Source organism: Centrocercus urophasianus, unplaced genomic scaffold, assembly GCF_019232065.1.
Source record: "Centrocercus urophasianus isolate 14NV4802_14NV808 unplaced genomic scaffold, USGS_Curo_1.0 seq_11, whole genome shotgun sequence".
Taxonomy (NCBI): Eukaryota; Metazoa; Chordata; class Aves; order Galliformes; family Phasianidae; genus Centrocercus; species Centrocercus urophasianus.
In genome coordinates, this window is record NW_024884253.1 from 44,358,672 (window position 1) to 44,376,160 (window position 17,489).

At 38.2% G+C, this 17,489-nt stretch overlaps 1 protein-coding gene across 1 annotated transcript in view; it reads right to left on the minus strand.

Moving 5' to 3' along the window:
- LAMA3 (laminin subunit alpha 3) overlaps nucleotides 1-17,489 on the minus strand; it is a 115,385-nt gene that overhangs the window by 32,414 nt on the left and 65,482 nt on the right. Inside the window, exons 36-43 of the mRNA XM_042836931.1 lie at nucleotides 14,186-14,330; nucleotides 13,301-13,441; nucleotides 12,698-12,862; nucleotides 9,687-9,788; nucleotides 8,789-8,872; nucleotides 7,507-7,737; nucleotides 3,821-3,934; nucleotides 494-603 (exon numbers count right to left, since the gene is read on the minus strand). Of these exons, the coding sequence (XP_042692865.1) occupies nucleotides 494-603; nucleotides 3,821-3,934; nucleotides 7,507-7,737; nucleotides 8,789-8,872; nucleotides 9,687-9,788; nucleotides 12,698-12,862; nucleotides 13,301-13,441; nucleotides 14,186-14,330 (1,092 nt within the window). The remainder of the gene's footprint in view (nucleotides 1-493; nucleotides 604-3,820; nucleotides 3,935-7,506; nucleotides 7,738-8,788; nucleotides 8,873-9,686; nucleotides 9,789-12,697; nucleotides 12,863-13,300; nucleotides 13,442-14,185; nucleotides 14,331-17,489) is intronic.

The following is a 17,489-nucleotide window of genomic DNA, read 5'->3' on the forward strand; positions in this document are numbered from 1 at the left end:
ATCTTAATTTTCTGAATTCATCAAAAAGGCTTCTTTCATCGCTGCCACATATCTCCTACCTAGACGGCGTTCAACATGAGATTAAAGATAACTTACACTTTGCATTCCATTAAAAAAAAAGATTCTAGATACGCTTAGTAATGGAAAATGCTTCCACCTTGCCTTACTCACTACTAAGAAGTTACTCATGTTGTTGTAAATAGGCAACACCACAAGTGCCTGGTGATCTTCCAGGTCACAGCAGCATGCCTTTGTGTTTCAGCAACTGAATCAGAATTGGAATATTCAGCTTATTAAAACTGGCAATGCCATGACAGGGAACACTAAGTTACTTCTGGACCAACATCTCAAGTGGGTCTGATGCCCCACTGTGTTGGGTGATATATGAATATAAGGAAATATCCTTATCTTATCATATTAGCAGGATTTTTTTCTTCCCTCCCTCCCCCCACCCTTTACCCTCTCCTTGGCTTCTGACAATATTTTACAGTACCTGTTTGTATACGGGCAAGGACATATCCGACAGGAACCTTGAGTGGCATCTCCAAAATAACCATCTTTACAGAGCTCACATTTTTCCCCAGCGGTATTATACTGGCAGTTCTTGAAAAGGAAACAAACAAGATGGTTAGCAGTGCTTTCCTACTCAATATGGCTTTATTTTAAATAATTATAGCAAATTTACTTGGGGGATACATTCTTTTCCTTCCACATAAATAAGCATTTTTCACTAACCTACTTTCACTACCAGGATAGATTGATTCTAATCGTTCTCTAATTGTACATTTTACTCACTGTTATGAAAAAGCAACATACAAACAAGCAGAACAAAACAAGAAGTTTAATCAGATGCATAGTTTGTTAGTTATTGTTCACTTGATACATACTCTTGGTATTTCAATGGTATCTATGGAAAATTCAGTTTAAACACAACTTTTGCATCTTAACACTAATTAGAAGACAGACAATTCAAAAACAGGCAATGAATTGAGCTCAAGAACATTCTTAAAAATCCCATGAAATTACTATCAAAACTAAATATCTTCTCAGATTAAGATTAAAATTGAATTTCATGCACTTTCACCAATGTACACATAATTTGTAACCTGAAATAACTGGAATAAATAATAAAAAGAAAAGCCTGTAAGATAAATTAAAATTGATTGATTAACAATTGAAATATTTTTCCATGACAAAACTGTGGAAATTCATAATTTATTTTAAAACCGTGCTTATTCCTTTTGTTGTCCAAATGTCAAACACATTTCTGAGGAGAGGATAAGCAACTTGCTTTTGCTCTATCTAGAGAGGTCCTGATTTAAAATAGAAGTTGTTGAAATACATTTTGAGCAGCCAAAAAAATTCCATGTACCCAACATCCATGAGGCTCCCTAGTTCTACAGCTGTCTTCTTCAATGTGCAACAGACTAATCCAGTGTTCCACAGATCTGAGTGTTTACTAATAAAGTGAAAAAGAATGTGGGAAACTGGCTGGAAGCAGTCACTGAGCAGACTGCACTCCCACTGCTAGGACACTGACTTCAAGCTATGGCTGAGGGCCCTATTGCTGTGATTTGCAGCAGATGGACATTTTCCCCTGCGGACGAACAACATTTCTGTCCTTCCCACCTTCTCTTACACTGCATTTTTCTTCACACCCAGACTCTCAAACACACCAACAGTGCTTGCCCCAGACTATGCACATAGTAGCCCATAATTTGTTTTGGGACAAGGATTGATTATGTGGCTCACTTGTGAAAGGCCCTGGGAAAGAACAGGAAAAGCTCCAGTTCATATATGGGGCATTTAACTAGGGGAAGTTGAAGAAATATGAAGATATTATCATTCAAGAATGTTTATAGAAACTGAAACAATTCCATAAATATCTGAATAAAGATATTTCACGTATGTAAGCCACTCTGAATGTATCACAGTGTTCCTCTGGTTACATGGCATATACAGAGTGAAGAAGATAACCCAGTGCTCCCAAAGCACAGAGAAATGAAGACAGATCAGCAACTCCCACGGGGGTCTTCCTTCAAGTTTCCTAGGGCCTGCACGGGAGATGAGAGCAGAGACAGCTCTGGTGTCACAGCATCTCCCTGCTGTCCAGTACTGCAAACTCTGAAAGTCAGACTCTAAGCTGACTTCCAGACACCCTTGTGGGTGTGAGAATACAGTGTGCTAGGGCCTCAGCAGAAACACCTCCTCCTATCCTCCATCCTCTTGCCCATTCAACAGGGCAGCACTACACTCCTCTCCTTCCACCACCATGCAGCAGCTTATTTGCCTTAGCTGAGGAGCACTTTACTGCTGCCATGAGGAGTTGGCTGGGGCTTAGCTCAAATAGCCTCCTATGGAGGCCGTCACTGGAGACCAGCTGATGTGAGAAGGTACTGAGCCCAGTGCTCCAGGTGAGGGGCAGGAATGAGAAGGCCAAGCTTTACATTTCAGATATGAAACATATACACCAGAAACTTGATGCCTCTGTGCTGCCTTCTCAGCACTGCTGCAGGTCTCTGTTTGATGGCTCTTGTATAGAGAGAAGAACCTGGTCTTTATTGGATGGAGGCTCATAATGGAAATATAGGCCCTCCAGGCTTTCATTTTTCACCACGTTATACCAGGTGACTTTGCCTGCCTTAAATTTTGTCTCAAGTTTAAGTGTCAATTTAGTTCTATCTACCTGAAAGTTGATCCAGCTGGGAGGAAGAAGGGATAAAGAGAAACCTAAAACACATTTCATTTCATGGTCAAATGTGAAATATGTGTTTTTCTGGCTTCATAATTTTCATTAGAACTAAAACTTCCTCATCTCTATAGTTCTGTTGCAGCACTTTCCTGTCACGGCCTGCCCAGCCTCACCACTGCAGCAGACTGTAAGTCATTTGCCAGAATGTGCTGAATTGGTTTACAGCTTCCATTGAAACACCAGGGTTGGTTGAGACAAAGTCGAGGGGAATTACATAATGCATAGGAATGCACCGCAGGCAGAATGGATTCAGAATGAACGAGGAAGAAATAACAGAGAAAACAAACCACGAAAGACTTTGGCAAGGTTCTTGTTTTCACTTAGACAGTACATAAAAAAATTAGTGAAAAAAGTTCAAGTAGGAATTTATTCAGAACTAACCGTTTAAAGGACTGTCATAGATACAAGCTAGAGAAGCACAGTCAGCCAGATGTCACATTCCCTAGGTTGCTAGGGCTGATCAGCTCCTTTGAGTTTGCTTTACCTTTAGCATGGTATGCCAGGGAGCAGACTCTGCCCCAATATATCTCCCGCAACAGTTGGCATATTCTAATTAATCTAACTTTTATCTCCTTTATCATTTACTTCGCTATTTTTTTAAGCTGTAAATTTGTATTAGTGGAGATTTAATGATACTAATTAAACAAGAGATTCTGCAAAGAATAGTGCATGAATACACTATTTGTCATCCTCAGCAAACCCTAGTGTATATTTATAAAATGAAAGATTGCGTATGCAAGGATAAGATTCCAAAATTACTGTAAGTAACTGAAAACATTTACATATGTGCTAATTCAGTGACATTTTGAAAGGGAAAGAAAAAAAATAACACAAAAGAAAGAGTACAAATGGTTCTAACCACCCACAGTTATGTTAAACATGCATAACATAAACGTTTATACAATTTAGGCTCCTTAGCACTATAAGATTCAAAGAATGAGGCACAGGAAGAGGTATTTTTAGTTGCTAGGAATTCAGCAATGCTGAACATTCTGTACTGCAGTAAGGTACATGCTTTTTCTCTGATTTTATTCAAGTTCAATTTTTTGAATGTTAATATTTACTTACAATACATTTCCCAGTACCATCGTGGCACCTATTTGAATTTCCGTTGCAGTTGCAGGGGACACAACGTCCAGTAAATAATCCTTTATTCTCACGATAAAATCCAAGGCCACATTCCTAGACAGTAAGCAGAGAAAAAAAAACAACAAAAAGCATTGGTGGAAAGAAACTTCTACAGGTTATGGGATGGGTATTTTGAAATTGCCATTTTCAAGGAGGAGTAGAGATATATATTTCTTGACAAATTTTTCTGAGTCCATATTACTGCTTAAATAGCTTTTTAACTCGGCAAATAGCAGTGAAGAACAGAGGTAATGAGGTTTCAGCCTAAATATCTGTGCCCTGTGTTCTACACTTTGTGGTAGCAGCGATTTAATTTTGACTCCGACCTCTGAGCAGGACACGTTTCCTGTGGCTATGTACAAAGGGATAGAACATGAGTTTTGAACCACAGAAAAAGAATTGAACATTGTTTCCTACCACAATGTTCGCAAAGATGAACACATGGAAGTCTCACACGTTAGCCATTAGTGGTTATGTGAAATCCTGATGCTAATTTAACTGCTGTGTATTCCTTGGAAATACTTCTATGATATATCTTTTACATTAATTCATCATAACTTCCAAAATAGGTCCACCTGGAGTTAGACAAAGCCATGCTTAGACGAAATGCTTGGTGATCTTACAAAACATACAGCGGTCTAATTTTTAAGTACAGGCTTGTCCCAGAGCCGCAGGAAGCATGAAAAGAATGTTCAGCTATTGAAAGCACATGAGCAGAAACATAGCACATCAGATCAAAGTTGGGTTTAAACTGGGGGTAGAACTGAAGGAATGAACATTATGAATGAATCAAGAGGTATTTGGTTTGCTAACTTGCATCAGATAAGTATTAACTAGCATTTAAAAAAACAGAGTCTTGCTTGGCGTGGGTAGAAAAGTACAAGGGCAGGGTAAATAGAAGGAATTCTTCCAGACCGTACACAGACCAATTCAAAAATTCCTGCCCATATCCTCCGCTAAAATATCTTCCTAGCACACCCACAACACTGAAAATGAGCTTTTATTTCCTAAATTTTTTCACTAGTATCTAAGCTGTCACGGTGCAAGGAAAGTGAGAGGTTATCTGGAAGCAAGCAGAAAGCTGTGCTCCCCATGAAGAAAACACCTCCCAGATTCTTGCTGCAGGTGATGCAGTTCTGCACTGTACCTACGTTTCACCCGTAACTGCCAGAACAACATTCTGAAAACAAGTCACCGTGAAACTCCAAAGCCATAAATCTTTTTTCATGCAGTTGTACCACCAAGACCGATGGGAATGATCTGAAGAGCAAAGAGTTTGAGGGACAGCGCCTCAAATCACGTGCCACAGTTGGTTGAGACAAAAGTATTCAAGCAGGGACAGAAATAACCAGTGAACTTATTAACCATGCAACTAGAGAGGAGAAAACAAAATAAAACAAAAACAACAACAAAAAATCACCTCTTCCAAAGCAGATCCCAAAAGGAATACTGAGTTATCACTGTTTAAACAACAGTTACTAGTGGCATCTTTGCTTTCCTCACATATGGGATAAATGAGGAAAAAAATGTGTGCAGAATACTAACAATACCAACAGCTCTTTTTATATTGGCTTCAGTGTGAGGAAGGACTTTATTTAGAATGAGCATCCCCAACTTGGAATTTTTCAGATATATTTTTAAAACAGGGAGTCAGTGTACACAGCTTTGCAGACATCAGGGGCTGAAAAACATTAAACAGCATGACTATGTAAAATATAGGTTCTAATGCATATAGATTTTCTTTACTGAAAGTCTTATTTCAGAAAGCAAGAAGAATCACTTGTTCTAGAAGTGTATAAAAATGCATTTGGGGAAAAAAAACAAACTACACGGCTTTTTTTTTTTTTTTTTTTTCCTATTTACATTCTCTTTAAACTTTAAACCAACACGTTTGAAGTGCGTGGGCAAGTTGTTTGAGAAGCAACGTTCTTCATACTGAAAAATGTATTCCACGTGAAGAGAAAACTCTAAGCACTTTCAAGTACATAGGAGTTCAGGCTGATCTTTTTCTAGTAAACAACAATTTAAAAGAAACTACATGCACATACTTTTGTTAGCAAAGTACTGTGAGATGTAAGAAGATTTGCCTTATTACTTTTACCTGTCGTAAAAATGGATCATTTAAAAATCGGAGAGAATGAAGGAAGAAAACAAGGAAGAAAAAATTGAATAAATTACCTGTCTGAGGTAAAAATCCCTTTGAACTTGTTGCTGTTGACTTCTATCCTGAAGATGAGGAAACAGTAATCTCTGCTGCATAGCTTGTGTTAAACAACATCCCATGGCTACTAATGCAACAACTTGCCAGCCCGTGTTTTTCAGCCCCTCTGCTTGGGCCATCATTTTACTTCAGCTCAACTGTTAACATGCAGTTTTCTTTCAGTATTCACACGTTCCCTTATACTCTCCCTTATTCTCCAGCTTCTGACTCAGATTAATGAGGCTATATGCTGAGATGGGCCCCACCTTTAAACTTTATACGTGAGTCAAGTTGTACGGCACACATTGCAGTTCCTGAAGTTAACAAGTAACTCTGCAGTTCCTGCAGCTCAATATATACCTAACTCAGGGTGTGGCAGGCATCACCTTCTCTCCACCTAATGCAGTCAGACAGAGCTAGATGATTAGCACAGTAAATCACTGCCTGAGTAACGCTGCATAAACATACAGCTCTTACGAATTGCCCAGGTGAGTGTCTTGATCACTTCCTTTGGCTATGTATTTTCATCAGTATGTGTAAAAAAAAATCCACCTTAGTTTAATGCAGGCAATATGTTGAAAGCAATGGGATGGCAGTAGGGACTTTAATCAATTCTCATTTTGCACATAGCAGAGAACACCAGATGTGTGAAAAATAAGTTTCTAGCAATATTTCCAAAATGACATTTGACAGATGATGAATAGCTACCCTGAGCAGTGGATGTACATAGGAGACAAAAGCCAACTGTAAATGTTTTGTTCAGCCTCTCTGCAGCTACTCTGGTGTAGCTATTCTTTCATTCTCATTTCAAAAATGTTTGTAAGGTTAGCACAGCAATTGCTGCTTTATGGCAATCATCAACCATCTTCTGAGAGAATAATTCCTCATATTGGTGCATTTTGTACACTGCTTATCTCTCCAGTACTTTATTCTGCTTTGAAGTGACAACCAAAACAATTACATCTACAGGAACTGCATTAGGGACTGAATACACAACTGAGGCTATGATTCCACCGTTCTTCAGATAGCAGTATTATTTTGCATTGTTTACATCCTCTTTCAGAAAAATATCTCCAAACAGTTTAGCAAATACGTTAACTTCAACTTATAAACATTTTCCAATGGAAATAGGAAAAGCATCAGTCATTATCAGAATAGGACAGTATCCAGGTTGTTTCCCTTGGACAACATTATAGTGCCTTACACATATAAAATGACATTTACAATTCCATAAAGGCGGTGAAGAGTTGAATACCCTTACTGGTCTTTACTTAGACAGTGAAAGTATTTGAGCCATCAAAAGTGCATGCACTTAAAAGATCTTTAAGCACTTTAATAACTAGCCTGTTCCTCTAACTAAACTAGTATGTATAGCTGTAGGCAAGACAGCAGGTAATGGTGTGGTATGAAGGCAAACATTTCCTACCTGACATGAGTCACCGGTGTACTCTGGAGGGCAGGAGCATGTTTCTACATTGTATGCAATGCTGCCGCTTCCTATGCTGGTCGTTTCCTCCAGCCCAACCTCACCAAGGGTTAACCGCTGAGTCTCAGTGAAGTAAAGGCCTCTGATGTGTAAGGCATCCAGTCTAGACAGGATTATCATCAGCTCTTCTCTGGATACAACGTTATTGCTGCTGGCATGTCTGAAGTTTCCCTGCACATGAAGGATACAATATGAGCACAGCCTTACAGCCTCTTAAAAAGAGAACCTAGAAAGAAGACAGGATTGTCTGGAGGAAAAAAAAAAAAAAAAAGGAGAAAAAAAAAAGTGAACAAAGTTCTAAAGTCCCAGTGGTGTGAGGGAAGCAAACATCAGTAAAATAAGAACAATGAATGTAAACACAGGATAGGCGGGGAAAGGAATAGTGAGTACAAAAAGAGATGTGCTTTGCAAGGTACGTATGGCTTTGAGGTGTCAAAAAGTGAAGCAGCATACAGGTTCTTCTTCAGTCATCCAAATTCATAGATACATTATCTTTTCACCTACACGAGACGGATATAACTCAGTTTGATTTTCTGTGCACAGATTTAAGGAAGGAATAATCCTTGCCAGGTTCACCTCCCCAGACATTGGATGCCTAATCTAAACTAAGCACCTAGACTCCTCTGAGATTCATAGGAAGAAAACAGGAAACAGTTCATTCCATCAGTTTTAAACAAAAAAGGGAGATTTGGATTAGAAGTTGGGAAAATCTTTCACTGAGAGGGTGCTGAGGTGCTGGAACAGGTTACCCAGAGATGCTGAAGATGCCTCATCCGAGATGTTCAAGGCCAGGTAGGTTAAGGCCCTGGGCAGCCTGATCTATTGCCTGATTTAGTGGTTGGCAGTCCTACCCACAGCAGAGGGCTGGAACTAGATGATCTTTAAGGTGTCTTCCAAAGCAAAGTCACTCTATGATTCTATGATCCCTAGTAAGTACACATCCGGGGCTGCACTGAGTCATCTTCCAGTGGTGACTAATTCAGTATTACACCACTGGCTTTGGAGGGAGTGCCAAGGACTAAGTTGGACAAAATGCGTGTTAAAACTAGATAGCATGAAACAGAACCTAGGTTCAATGTGAAGAGAGAAAAAAGTCTATACTTATGACCTGCAGTATTGAAATTTATGTTAATATTAGTAAGTATTAGGTATTCAATTATATATTACTTGTAAATGTACCACAGGGAAGAAAATAGAAGGCCATTCCATTTCTATTTCTTACCTCAACCAACTGCACACGGCCATAATACTGACGGTCAGGCAGAGGGTTACTAGGATCCACGTAAACAATCTTCATTTGCTGGCCCTGCATGAGAATAAGGATATAACATTGCCACAAAAAGCAGCAAAATAGCAAAGTGTTCACATGCAATACAATTTGATAAAGCTCATTATTCTTGTTATTTAGAGAATAAAAACTAATAGTAATTGTGTAGCACTCTGTAAGGAAAGCGTAACAAGCAAAGTAATGAACACTATTTTATTGTCAGAAGTGCTTTCCCTGCTTTGACCCCATCGACATTCTTGCTTTTAAATAAAACACAAGATAATTTGATTAATGCTTGCAATTAGAAATTAATTACCAGTTCCAGGTTTTGGTGTTTTTTTTTTTTGTTTTTTTGTTTTTTGGTTTTTTTTTTTTGTTTGTTTGTTTGTTTGTTTTGTTTTGTTTTTTTTTTCATTTTCATAGTCTCATATGTTAGAAAAGGTTGGCATGCAGAAAGGAATACAAAATACAAACATAGGACTGAGGAACACTTTGACTTCACATCCTGCTACTCAAATGACTGGGTAATGCATGAGGCATATTCTAGAACACTGAATTAATGTTTTTGATGGTCCCAAGAAACAAAAACATTGTCTTGGGAATTTAAAAAAACAATAATTCATCTAAATTTTTATTTGCCCTGAAGTTATTTATGCTTAATAATATGCTACCTTGGTATCAGAGAGAAGTATGTTGAAAATTGAATAAAATCACTTTTATAGAAATGTAGCAAGTTGCTATAAAAAGTTAAGTGTAATATAGGTACAATATTTGCCACAGTTATCAAGTAAAAAAAAAAAATCATGGTATGGGTATTGCTTGAAAGACAAAAAAAAACTGTTTTAAAACTTACTGTTAGTTTTATTTCAGGTCTCTTATCCAGAAGAACCATGCCTTCGCTAGGTAAGCCAAAAGATTTCACTTGGTAACTTAGGAAGCCACCATATGAAGAAAGCTGGATCAAAATACACATAATATGAATTACTCTACTTGTTGTTGCTTGATATTAGTATAATTTGTATTCAAATCTACTGCACCTCAAGAATTGTGAACAATATATTATTTTTCTGTTCTCTAGGCCAAATGTGAAAATACATGTTGTTTGGATGAAAATATTATTTGATTTGGTTACTTTGTGCATTTGATGTTACTTTGAGTAGTGTCTGATAGTTTGTTTTTGGATAGTTACCAGTGCCATTTTATTTCTATATCTTGGTTCATGCCATCTGCTTTGTGGAAAAAAAAAATCACATAATTGCATAAATGCTGCTCCTCCCCAGACTACAGAACAAATTTGGCTCATCAAAAGCAGATATCAGACTGATTATTGAATTGGTCATTTATACCCAATGAGCATACATGGATAAGTCAAACTAACCATGTCTGAATGTGTTTCATTGGCTAACTCATTTTCCTAACTTGCTGATATGAATCCAAACAGGAAATCTTTGCTCCACTTTGTAGATGATACAATTTCTACTGGCATCATCTCTATTGCAAAATGATAACAGACCATTGTTGCAGGCTGAGCTGAAACCACCTGTCTTATGGCTCAGCTATAGAAGATCTCAAAAGGCCTCAAACCAAACCAGATTAACATTCCACCACATAAAACAAAGGCTTAGGCAAGCATGTTTGAATCATCTATCAAACAGCTTCTCTGGGTTGTATCAGAAATTCTGTTTAAAATATACTATATAGAGACAAAGAGATGCTCTAGGCAGAGCTTGAACACTTCTTCTTCCAAAAAGAGCTTGCTATAAAGTTGTGCTAGGTGAAACACAAACCTTGGAGGAGCTAGTAGGGGGCTTCTTATGTCTTGATCTCTCCAACACCCATATAGGAGCCTTTGCAGTCTTTGTGATTGAAAATATTACATTCAAAAATCTCCTGTTTCCATTACCAACATCTTCTCATGCAGCAATTGCTAACACTTTAAATTTTCTTTTCTCACGATTATGAGAAAAGATGGCATCATCAAATCCTCCACATAAATACGAGAGAATTTTATGCCTGAAATGTATACAGGAAATTTATGAACTTCCCTTTGGAAGTCTGCTCTCCATACAGAATTAAGAATAAAGATTTTCCAGCCACTTTGAAAGGGAACGATCAAAATCAGAAGCAGCACTTATCAGAATTGAAAATATTTTGCTAACTCTTGATTTTGGCTAATAAATTCTACACCATAAGCTGTAAGTGAAATATGTGAAATTTGACTCTCGGTTCCAGAGAAGTGAGAAATTCATTTTTGAAGAAAAACGAACAGATATATGCCACAGATACAGTACTTTGTTTTCAACCCTTTCCTGCCTGCTTTTATAACTTGTATTTGTTTTGACATGTATAAAATTGCTTTGTCAGGTTATAGTGTTCCGCAGGTAGACACCAGCATTTGCTCTATTTGTTTCTATGTATATTGATGAATTACAGACAGTTATTGATGAAAAACAGACATGGCATGCCTGGTTTGATATTGCGACGCAGAATACAAAAATCATAGCACTGTTCTTTGCAGCTGTGTTTAAAAGAAATAATAGATCAATTTACATTTTGTAATGGGAACAAGAAGTTTGTTTGGATTAGCATTATAGTAGATGAAGTACGCTTCTTCATGAAATTAGTTCAGAAAATTGTTTTTAGGCATTGCAGCAAGAAGCCTTATAATATAAACAGAAACGTGTAAGTAAATCTTACACGTGTTGTTCAACTGAAAGGTATTTATACCTAAGCTCAGGAGAACAGGATGAAAAAACAGCAGTCTAGTCCTTAAAATGGGGACTAAAGAGGAACTTGACAAATTGTTTCCTATTTAATACTATCATGCCTTTCTCATTGTTTTCTCATATGCGATATCAGAACTGCATCTGAAAAACCTGTATGTCCTACAACTGGTTAGCAATTGTAGACTCTTTCAGTTGCACACTGTTGTACAAAGAAGGAAGCCAGGACTTTGGGCCTTTGAGACACCAGCAGCAAAATCCTCCTGGTTCCAGTCTGAAATGTCTTATCAACATTGAGCAAGCATCTGCCTCTATCTATGAGCAGAATGAAAAGCAAGCAGTAGAAAGAATACAGACATGAAAAAGAAAGTGTTGTGTTTCCCTTCATTGAAACATCATCTGACAGAGACAACAAACATACAGTTTATGAGCAAGAAATGTGGTACTGGTGTAATGCAGCAACCAAGTAACACAACTTTCAGCCTTTCCACCAACATATTAAAAGACAAGGGTTTTTCTTCTTTTTTCTTGTTTTTTTTCTTTTTTTTTTTTTCTTCTTTTTTTTTACTTTTTTTTTCTTGTTGGCTGCTGACTATTTTATTCTTTGCTGAGCTTTTATTCTTTTGGAAGTCTGCCCAGGAGAGGATTACTCTAGGGTATGGGTGTCCAGCATTCTGGCTTGCCTAAGCTGCATTGAGTGAAGAGGAATTGTCCTGAGTCATGTACAATTTATAATATAGTTAACATCCATAAGTAAAAAATCTTTCTATTATTATTAAAATATAAAAAAAAAGAGGGCAACAAAAACATAAAATCAGTGGGTTGCACATGTACACTCTAGGGAATCTAAAGAATATTATGGTACTGGCAAGCTCTGTGTGTTCTGAATTTCAGGGAAGTACCTTAAGGTACCAGCTCTCCAAACCACAGTTCCTTATCATGCTTTTCACAACCTTCTACTCAGAAGTCACATGTTATGATTGCTGGCATTTCAGGAAAGGCAGATAAGAATCTAGTGAGGAGAGAGAGAAGAGCATCCAAGGAATACAAAGAGACTCTATATCAACAATGCTGGCACACACACAAACAAAAGTGAACTGAAGAACAGTTTATTAAAACAGTGGAGTTGTGTGTCATTTACCTTCTCTCCCAGGTAAGATGTTGGTGCTTTCCAGTACAAACTATGCACTGAAGCAGGCAATTCTTGAACATCAGCCACCACGCTATTGCTGACTGGATTGAAAGTGACAGGAATGTCAATATTTTCATCCACTGCCTCCAAGCGCCAATTTCTCATGTCCACAAACTGAAAATATATCAAAGGAAATAAAAGTTTGTTTCATCTTCTATTAAGCTTAATTAACACTATAACAGGGGGAGAAAATTGTTTAGACTTTGGCTCTCGTTTCATTAAGGACTATACAACCTGTTATTTATTATTATGCTAGGGAAAAGAAGATATAACGCCTATCTACCAGAACATCTCAGAGTAGTAAGATGAGCAGATAGATAGGTTTTCAAGAACAGTCTTCAGTAACCATTAGATGAAATCTTCTAAACATCAATTCAAGTTTGCTACTGAAGAGGGTCATTTCAACTAACAGGCACATTCAGGCTACACCTAAGATTTAATCATGCTGCACCAAATCTGCACCATTGCTTACAGAACATTTCTCATCCTGGCATTTCCATAATGGAATAAATGTAGGTTCATGACAGCAAAGAAAAAAAATATCAAATACACCTTGGTTCGATGGCGATCTGTGCTGCGACAGCTGCTTGTTACCCCAAAACAAAAACAAGTGGTGCATCCCCTGGGATTAGAAGGGTCCAGGTAAAATGATCCGGGTCGGCAAATATCACATTCTGCACCTTCAACATTCTCCTGTTAAGGCATGGTTGAAAGAATTCTCAGAGTTTTCCTTTTGATTTTGGTAAGGCCCCCAAAATCTCCTGCACATAAAACAAATCTCCTGAAAGAATATTTATTTAAGTGCGTGGAAACATGAATGAAATGTGATTGTCTGTATATTCCAAATACAAATAGAACTGACTGATTTGAGACTATCTTAGTCATGAGCTGTCTTTACAGTCTGTAAAGTTAACTGCTGAATAATACCTATTAGTCAGAGACAGCTGGTAACTTCCCTGCCAAAACCCTCCTGCTGGCTTTTTGAAACCTACAGTATAAAAGGTCACTTGTGAAAGTTCACATTTATCATATCTAATTATGCAAATCAGAACAAAGGAAGATTTCCTGGATACAATGCTGTAGTGAAATGTCAACTGACATAATATAGCTAAAAAAAGCCTGGGACCTGGTTAACATCCAAAAGCTGAGATGCAGATACATAGAGCAGATCTGTGCAGGGTACAGACTGCTTCAGTAAATCAATGAACATCTTCGTTGTATTGCCGTAACATCCTGTAAAAACTGAGACGAACTGTAAAACCAACAGATACTGAACTCATTTAAATAAATGCAGATAATCTGTACATACAAGTTGTGCCTTTCTACAGCCGAATTTAATTCTTAATGATCAACACACACTATTCACCATTGAATCTAAAATAACCACTGATGTGCAAACAATGCCTATGAGTGCAGAAATAATTTGATTTATCTGACCTTGCAGAGACAAATTCCTGTTCGAGGATCACAAACATCTGGTTCTGTTCCATCTCTGTTACAATTACATGGTATGCAGTTCGGGAAGCCATAAGTACCTGGAGCACACTGATCACACTGCCGTCCTCTTATTCCTGGTTTGCATCTTTATCAAACAAAGAAACATGCAGGAAGGAATCAACAAGAGAGGCAGGAACAGAAAGTGGGAGGCTGGTGGCTTTTTGAGGCAATCGCATGGCTATGAAAAAACTTTGAGTTTCATGAAGAAACAGCAGCAGATTAGTACTGCTCTCAGTGGAATGGTGAGAAGAACTGCAACATTTTATAGTGGTCATGGAAATTATGCATTCGATTTTGAAAGATATAAAAGCTCACAATGGAATTAGAATTCTGCAACAAATCAGTGTTAGCATCACAGACCTACTCTATACAGCAAAGAGTGAAACATAAATATTGTATACAGTTAAGAGCACCTGGGAGATTTACAGCTGGAGGATGTGACTGGGCATTTCCCAAGGCACTCACCTGCTAACAAAAATGTGGAGAATCCCAGTCTTATGAATAATTATGGAGACATCAACTTGACACAAGTCTTGTGTTAGTTTGCAACTGTTCACAAGGGATATTTTGATTACTTATTGGATTGCCAACCAATAAGATCAAACTGCCCAGGAACCCATCAAGCCTTGCCTTGAACACCTCTAGGGATGAGGCATCCACAACCTCCTTGGGCAACCTGTTCCAGTGTCTTGCTATTCTCTGAGCAAAGAATTTCTTTCTAAGATCTAATCTAATTCACTCCCCCTTGTCCTGTTACTATCTACATGCATAAAAACTCCTTTTTTTTTTTTTCTGTTTGTAAGCTTCTTTCAAGTACTGGACAATTGCAATGAGGTCTTCCCAGAGTCCTCACTTCTACAAAGTAAACAATCCCAACTCACTCAACCTTTCATCATAAGAGAGGTGCTCCAGCCCTCTGATCATCTTCATGGTCCTCCTCTGGACCTGTCCCACCAGCTCTACATGCTGCTTCTACTGGGAGCCCCAGGCTGGGATACTGTGCTCCAGATGGGGCCTTACAAGAGCCAAGTAGAGGGGGACAATCATCTCTCGCCCTGCTGTCCACCCTTCTTTTGATGCAGCCCCAGATACAGCTTGCCTTCCAGGCTGCAAGAAGACACTGCTGGCTTATGTCTAGCTTTTCCTCTACTAGCACCCCCAAGTTCTTATCCATAGGGTTACTCTCATCTCCTAGTCTGTACTTGTACCTGACTTAAGTTCAACACTTTGCACTTGGCCTTAGTTTTTGTGGGCCCGCTTTTCAAGGATTTACTTGAGTGAAGTGTACATGACGCAAAAGACACCAAACTACAAAAACAAGGCTTGAGAAAACCTAAAATATCTTTCTGTGGCAGCCTTCCTCCTGCCTTTGGGACAAACTTTTACAGACTGATAAGAGCGATGAAGTTGTAGGTCTGATGACCTTTCTTCCTTCTGTTTATACTAACTTGCTTATTCCAGTAATCTGCCCTTAATAGCCTGAAGATTTCCAGACAGTAAATTCCCACTTATAAAGTATGTCTTCCATCACCACCACCATCTTTATGTTTTGGTTGTGACAACATCACTCAATCAACATCAACAATCAGAGATTTGATGGAGTTTCCTTTGGTTTTCTGCACCAAATTTATACATGCACTACACTACAAACATGGAAACAAACAGTTAAGTGTGTGGACGAGGTAGACTGCATGTATAACCAAGATGTTATAATTTTGTATAATCAAGATGTTACAATCGCAATACAATCAATGAGAGTAAGGCAAAGCAGACAACGATCACAAAAGAGAATAAGTGGAAGAGCTTACCCTTGGGTTGAGCTCACCAGAAGATACCAAAGAGGGGATCTCCAGAAGAGATCCTTCCCCTCTGGTAGCCAGCTCTTAAATAGGTCCAGGAGGGGTGGAGCCTGGCTCCACCCCTTCCGGCAGCACAGGTGAATTGCCTTCACCTGTGCTCCTCTGGCTGACTCAAGGCTCACCTCAGGTGATTAATCAGAGGTTCAGGCCGTGACTCAGCAGTTCCCATACAACTGCACTTCATGTAAAATACAAAAACAATTCCCAATACAAAAACAGTTCACCAAACAATGGGTAAGGTTTCTCAGAGTCTCTCTGAATGCATTACCCCCTACACATAAATAACTGGAGTTAGATGGGGACTTTGAACTTCATGTAATCCACAGAAGGAAAAGTATTAATCAGAATGCCGTAGCTGGCTTTATACTTCCAAAGCAGTTCAAAAATATTTGCCAAATGTGAGATTTTGCTGCAGAATACATATATTTTTTTAACAGGTAAGCTGTCATCTCATTTATGTCACAGGCTGCATGTTAGAGATATCATCTTTACAATCAGGCAATACAGCTTTTCACTGAGAAAGAAAATCTATTTCTGCAGAAATTATCCTCAGCTTTACTCGAGCAGAAATGTGCTAAGCCCTATCTTTAAAGTATTACATTTTATTTGACCGAATGATTTGATCTATTTTTGTACAGCTTTGTTGCCTGTGTAAGAATAAGTTATGGGGGGAAACGAAAGCAGAGTCCCATCAGATTAAAGTGTATCAGTGCAGAATATAAAAGAATAATAAAGGTTGGAAAAGGCCACTAAAATCATCTAGTCCAACTGTCCATTTACCACCAAATATTGCCCCCTAACCATGTCCCTAAGTACTAAACCTACTCTATCCATACACACCTCCAGGGGCAGTGACTCTACCACCTCCCTGGGCAGTCTGTTCCATATATGCTACATTTCAATCCTGATATTGATTCCTATCTACGAAAACCGTTTCCTGCTTCATCATCGGGATAAAATAATTATTCAGTTCATGCAAAATCAACAGACATGAAAAAATAGTTCAATTTCAGGAAATAATATAAAATTCCAATATGAATTCCGAAAGTGAGTATTCTCTGTCGTATACATGGGACTAATGGCAGAGTAGGAAAGACTATATTTCTTCATTAGGACTCTGCAAAAGCATATCCAATCCAATTAAACTGTATCAAATTCAGCCTTATGCAACCTATTGGCTCTCACACATGTATGCTTTCCGTTTATCTCCCCCAGGGAAATAAACAGAAATGTTCAACTATACTAATACTGACAGCATCTGAATTTAAGATGCTTCCCTGCAATTATGAATGTATGCTTTACTTAATTTAGACAATATGAACAACAGGATACATAGAGGAAAATATTTTACCTCAGCATACCAAGATACATAAAAATAACCATAT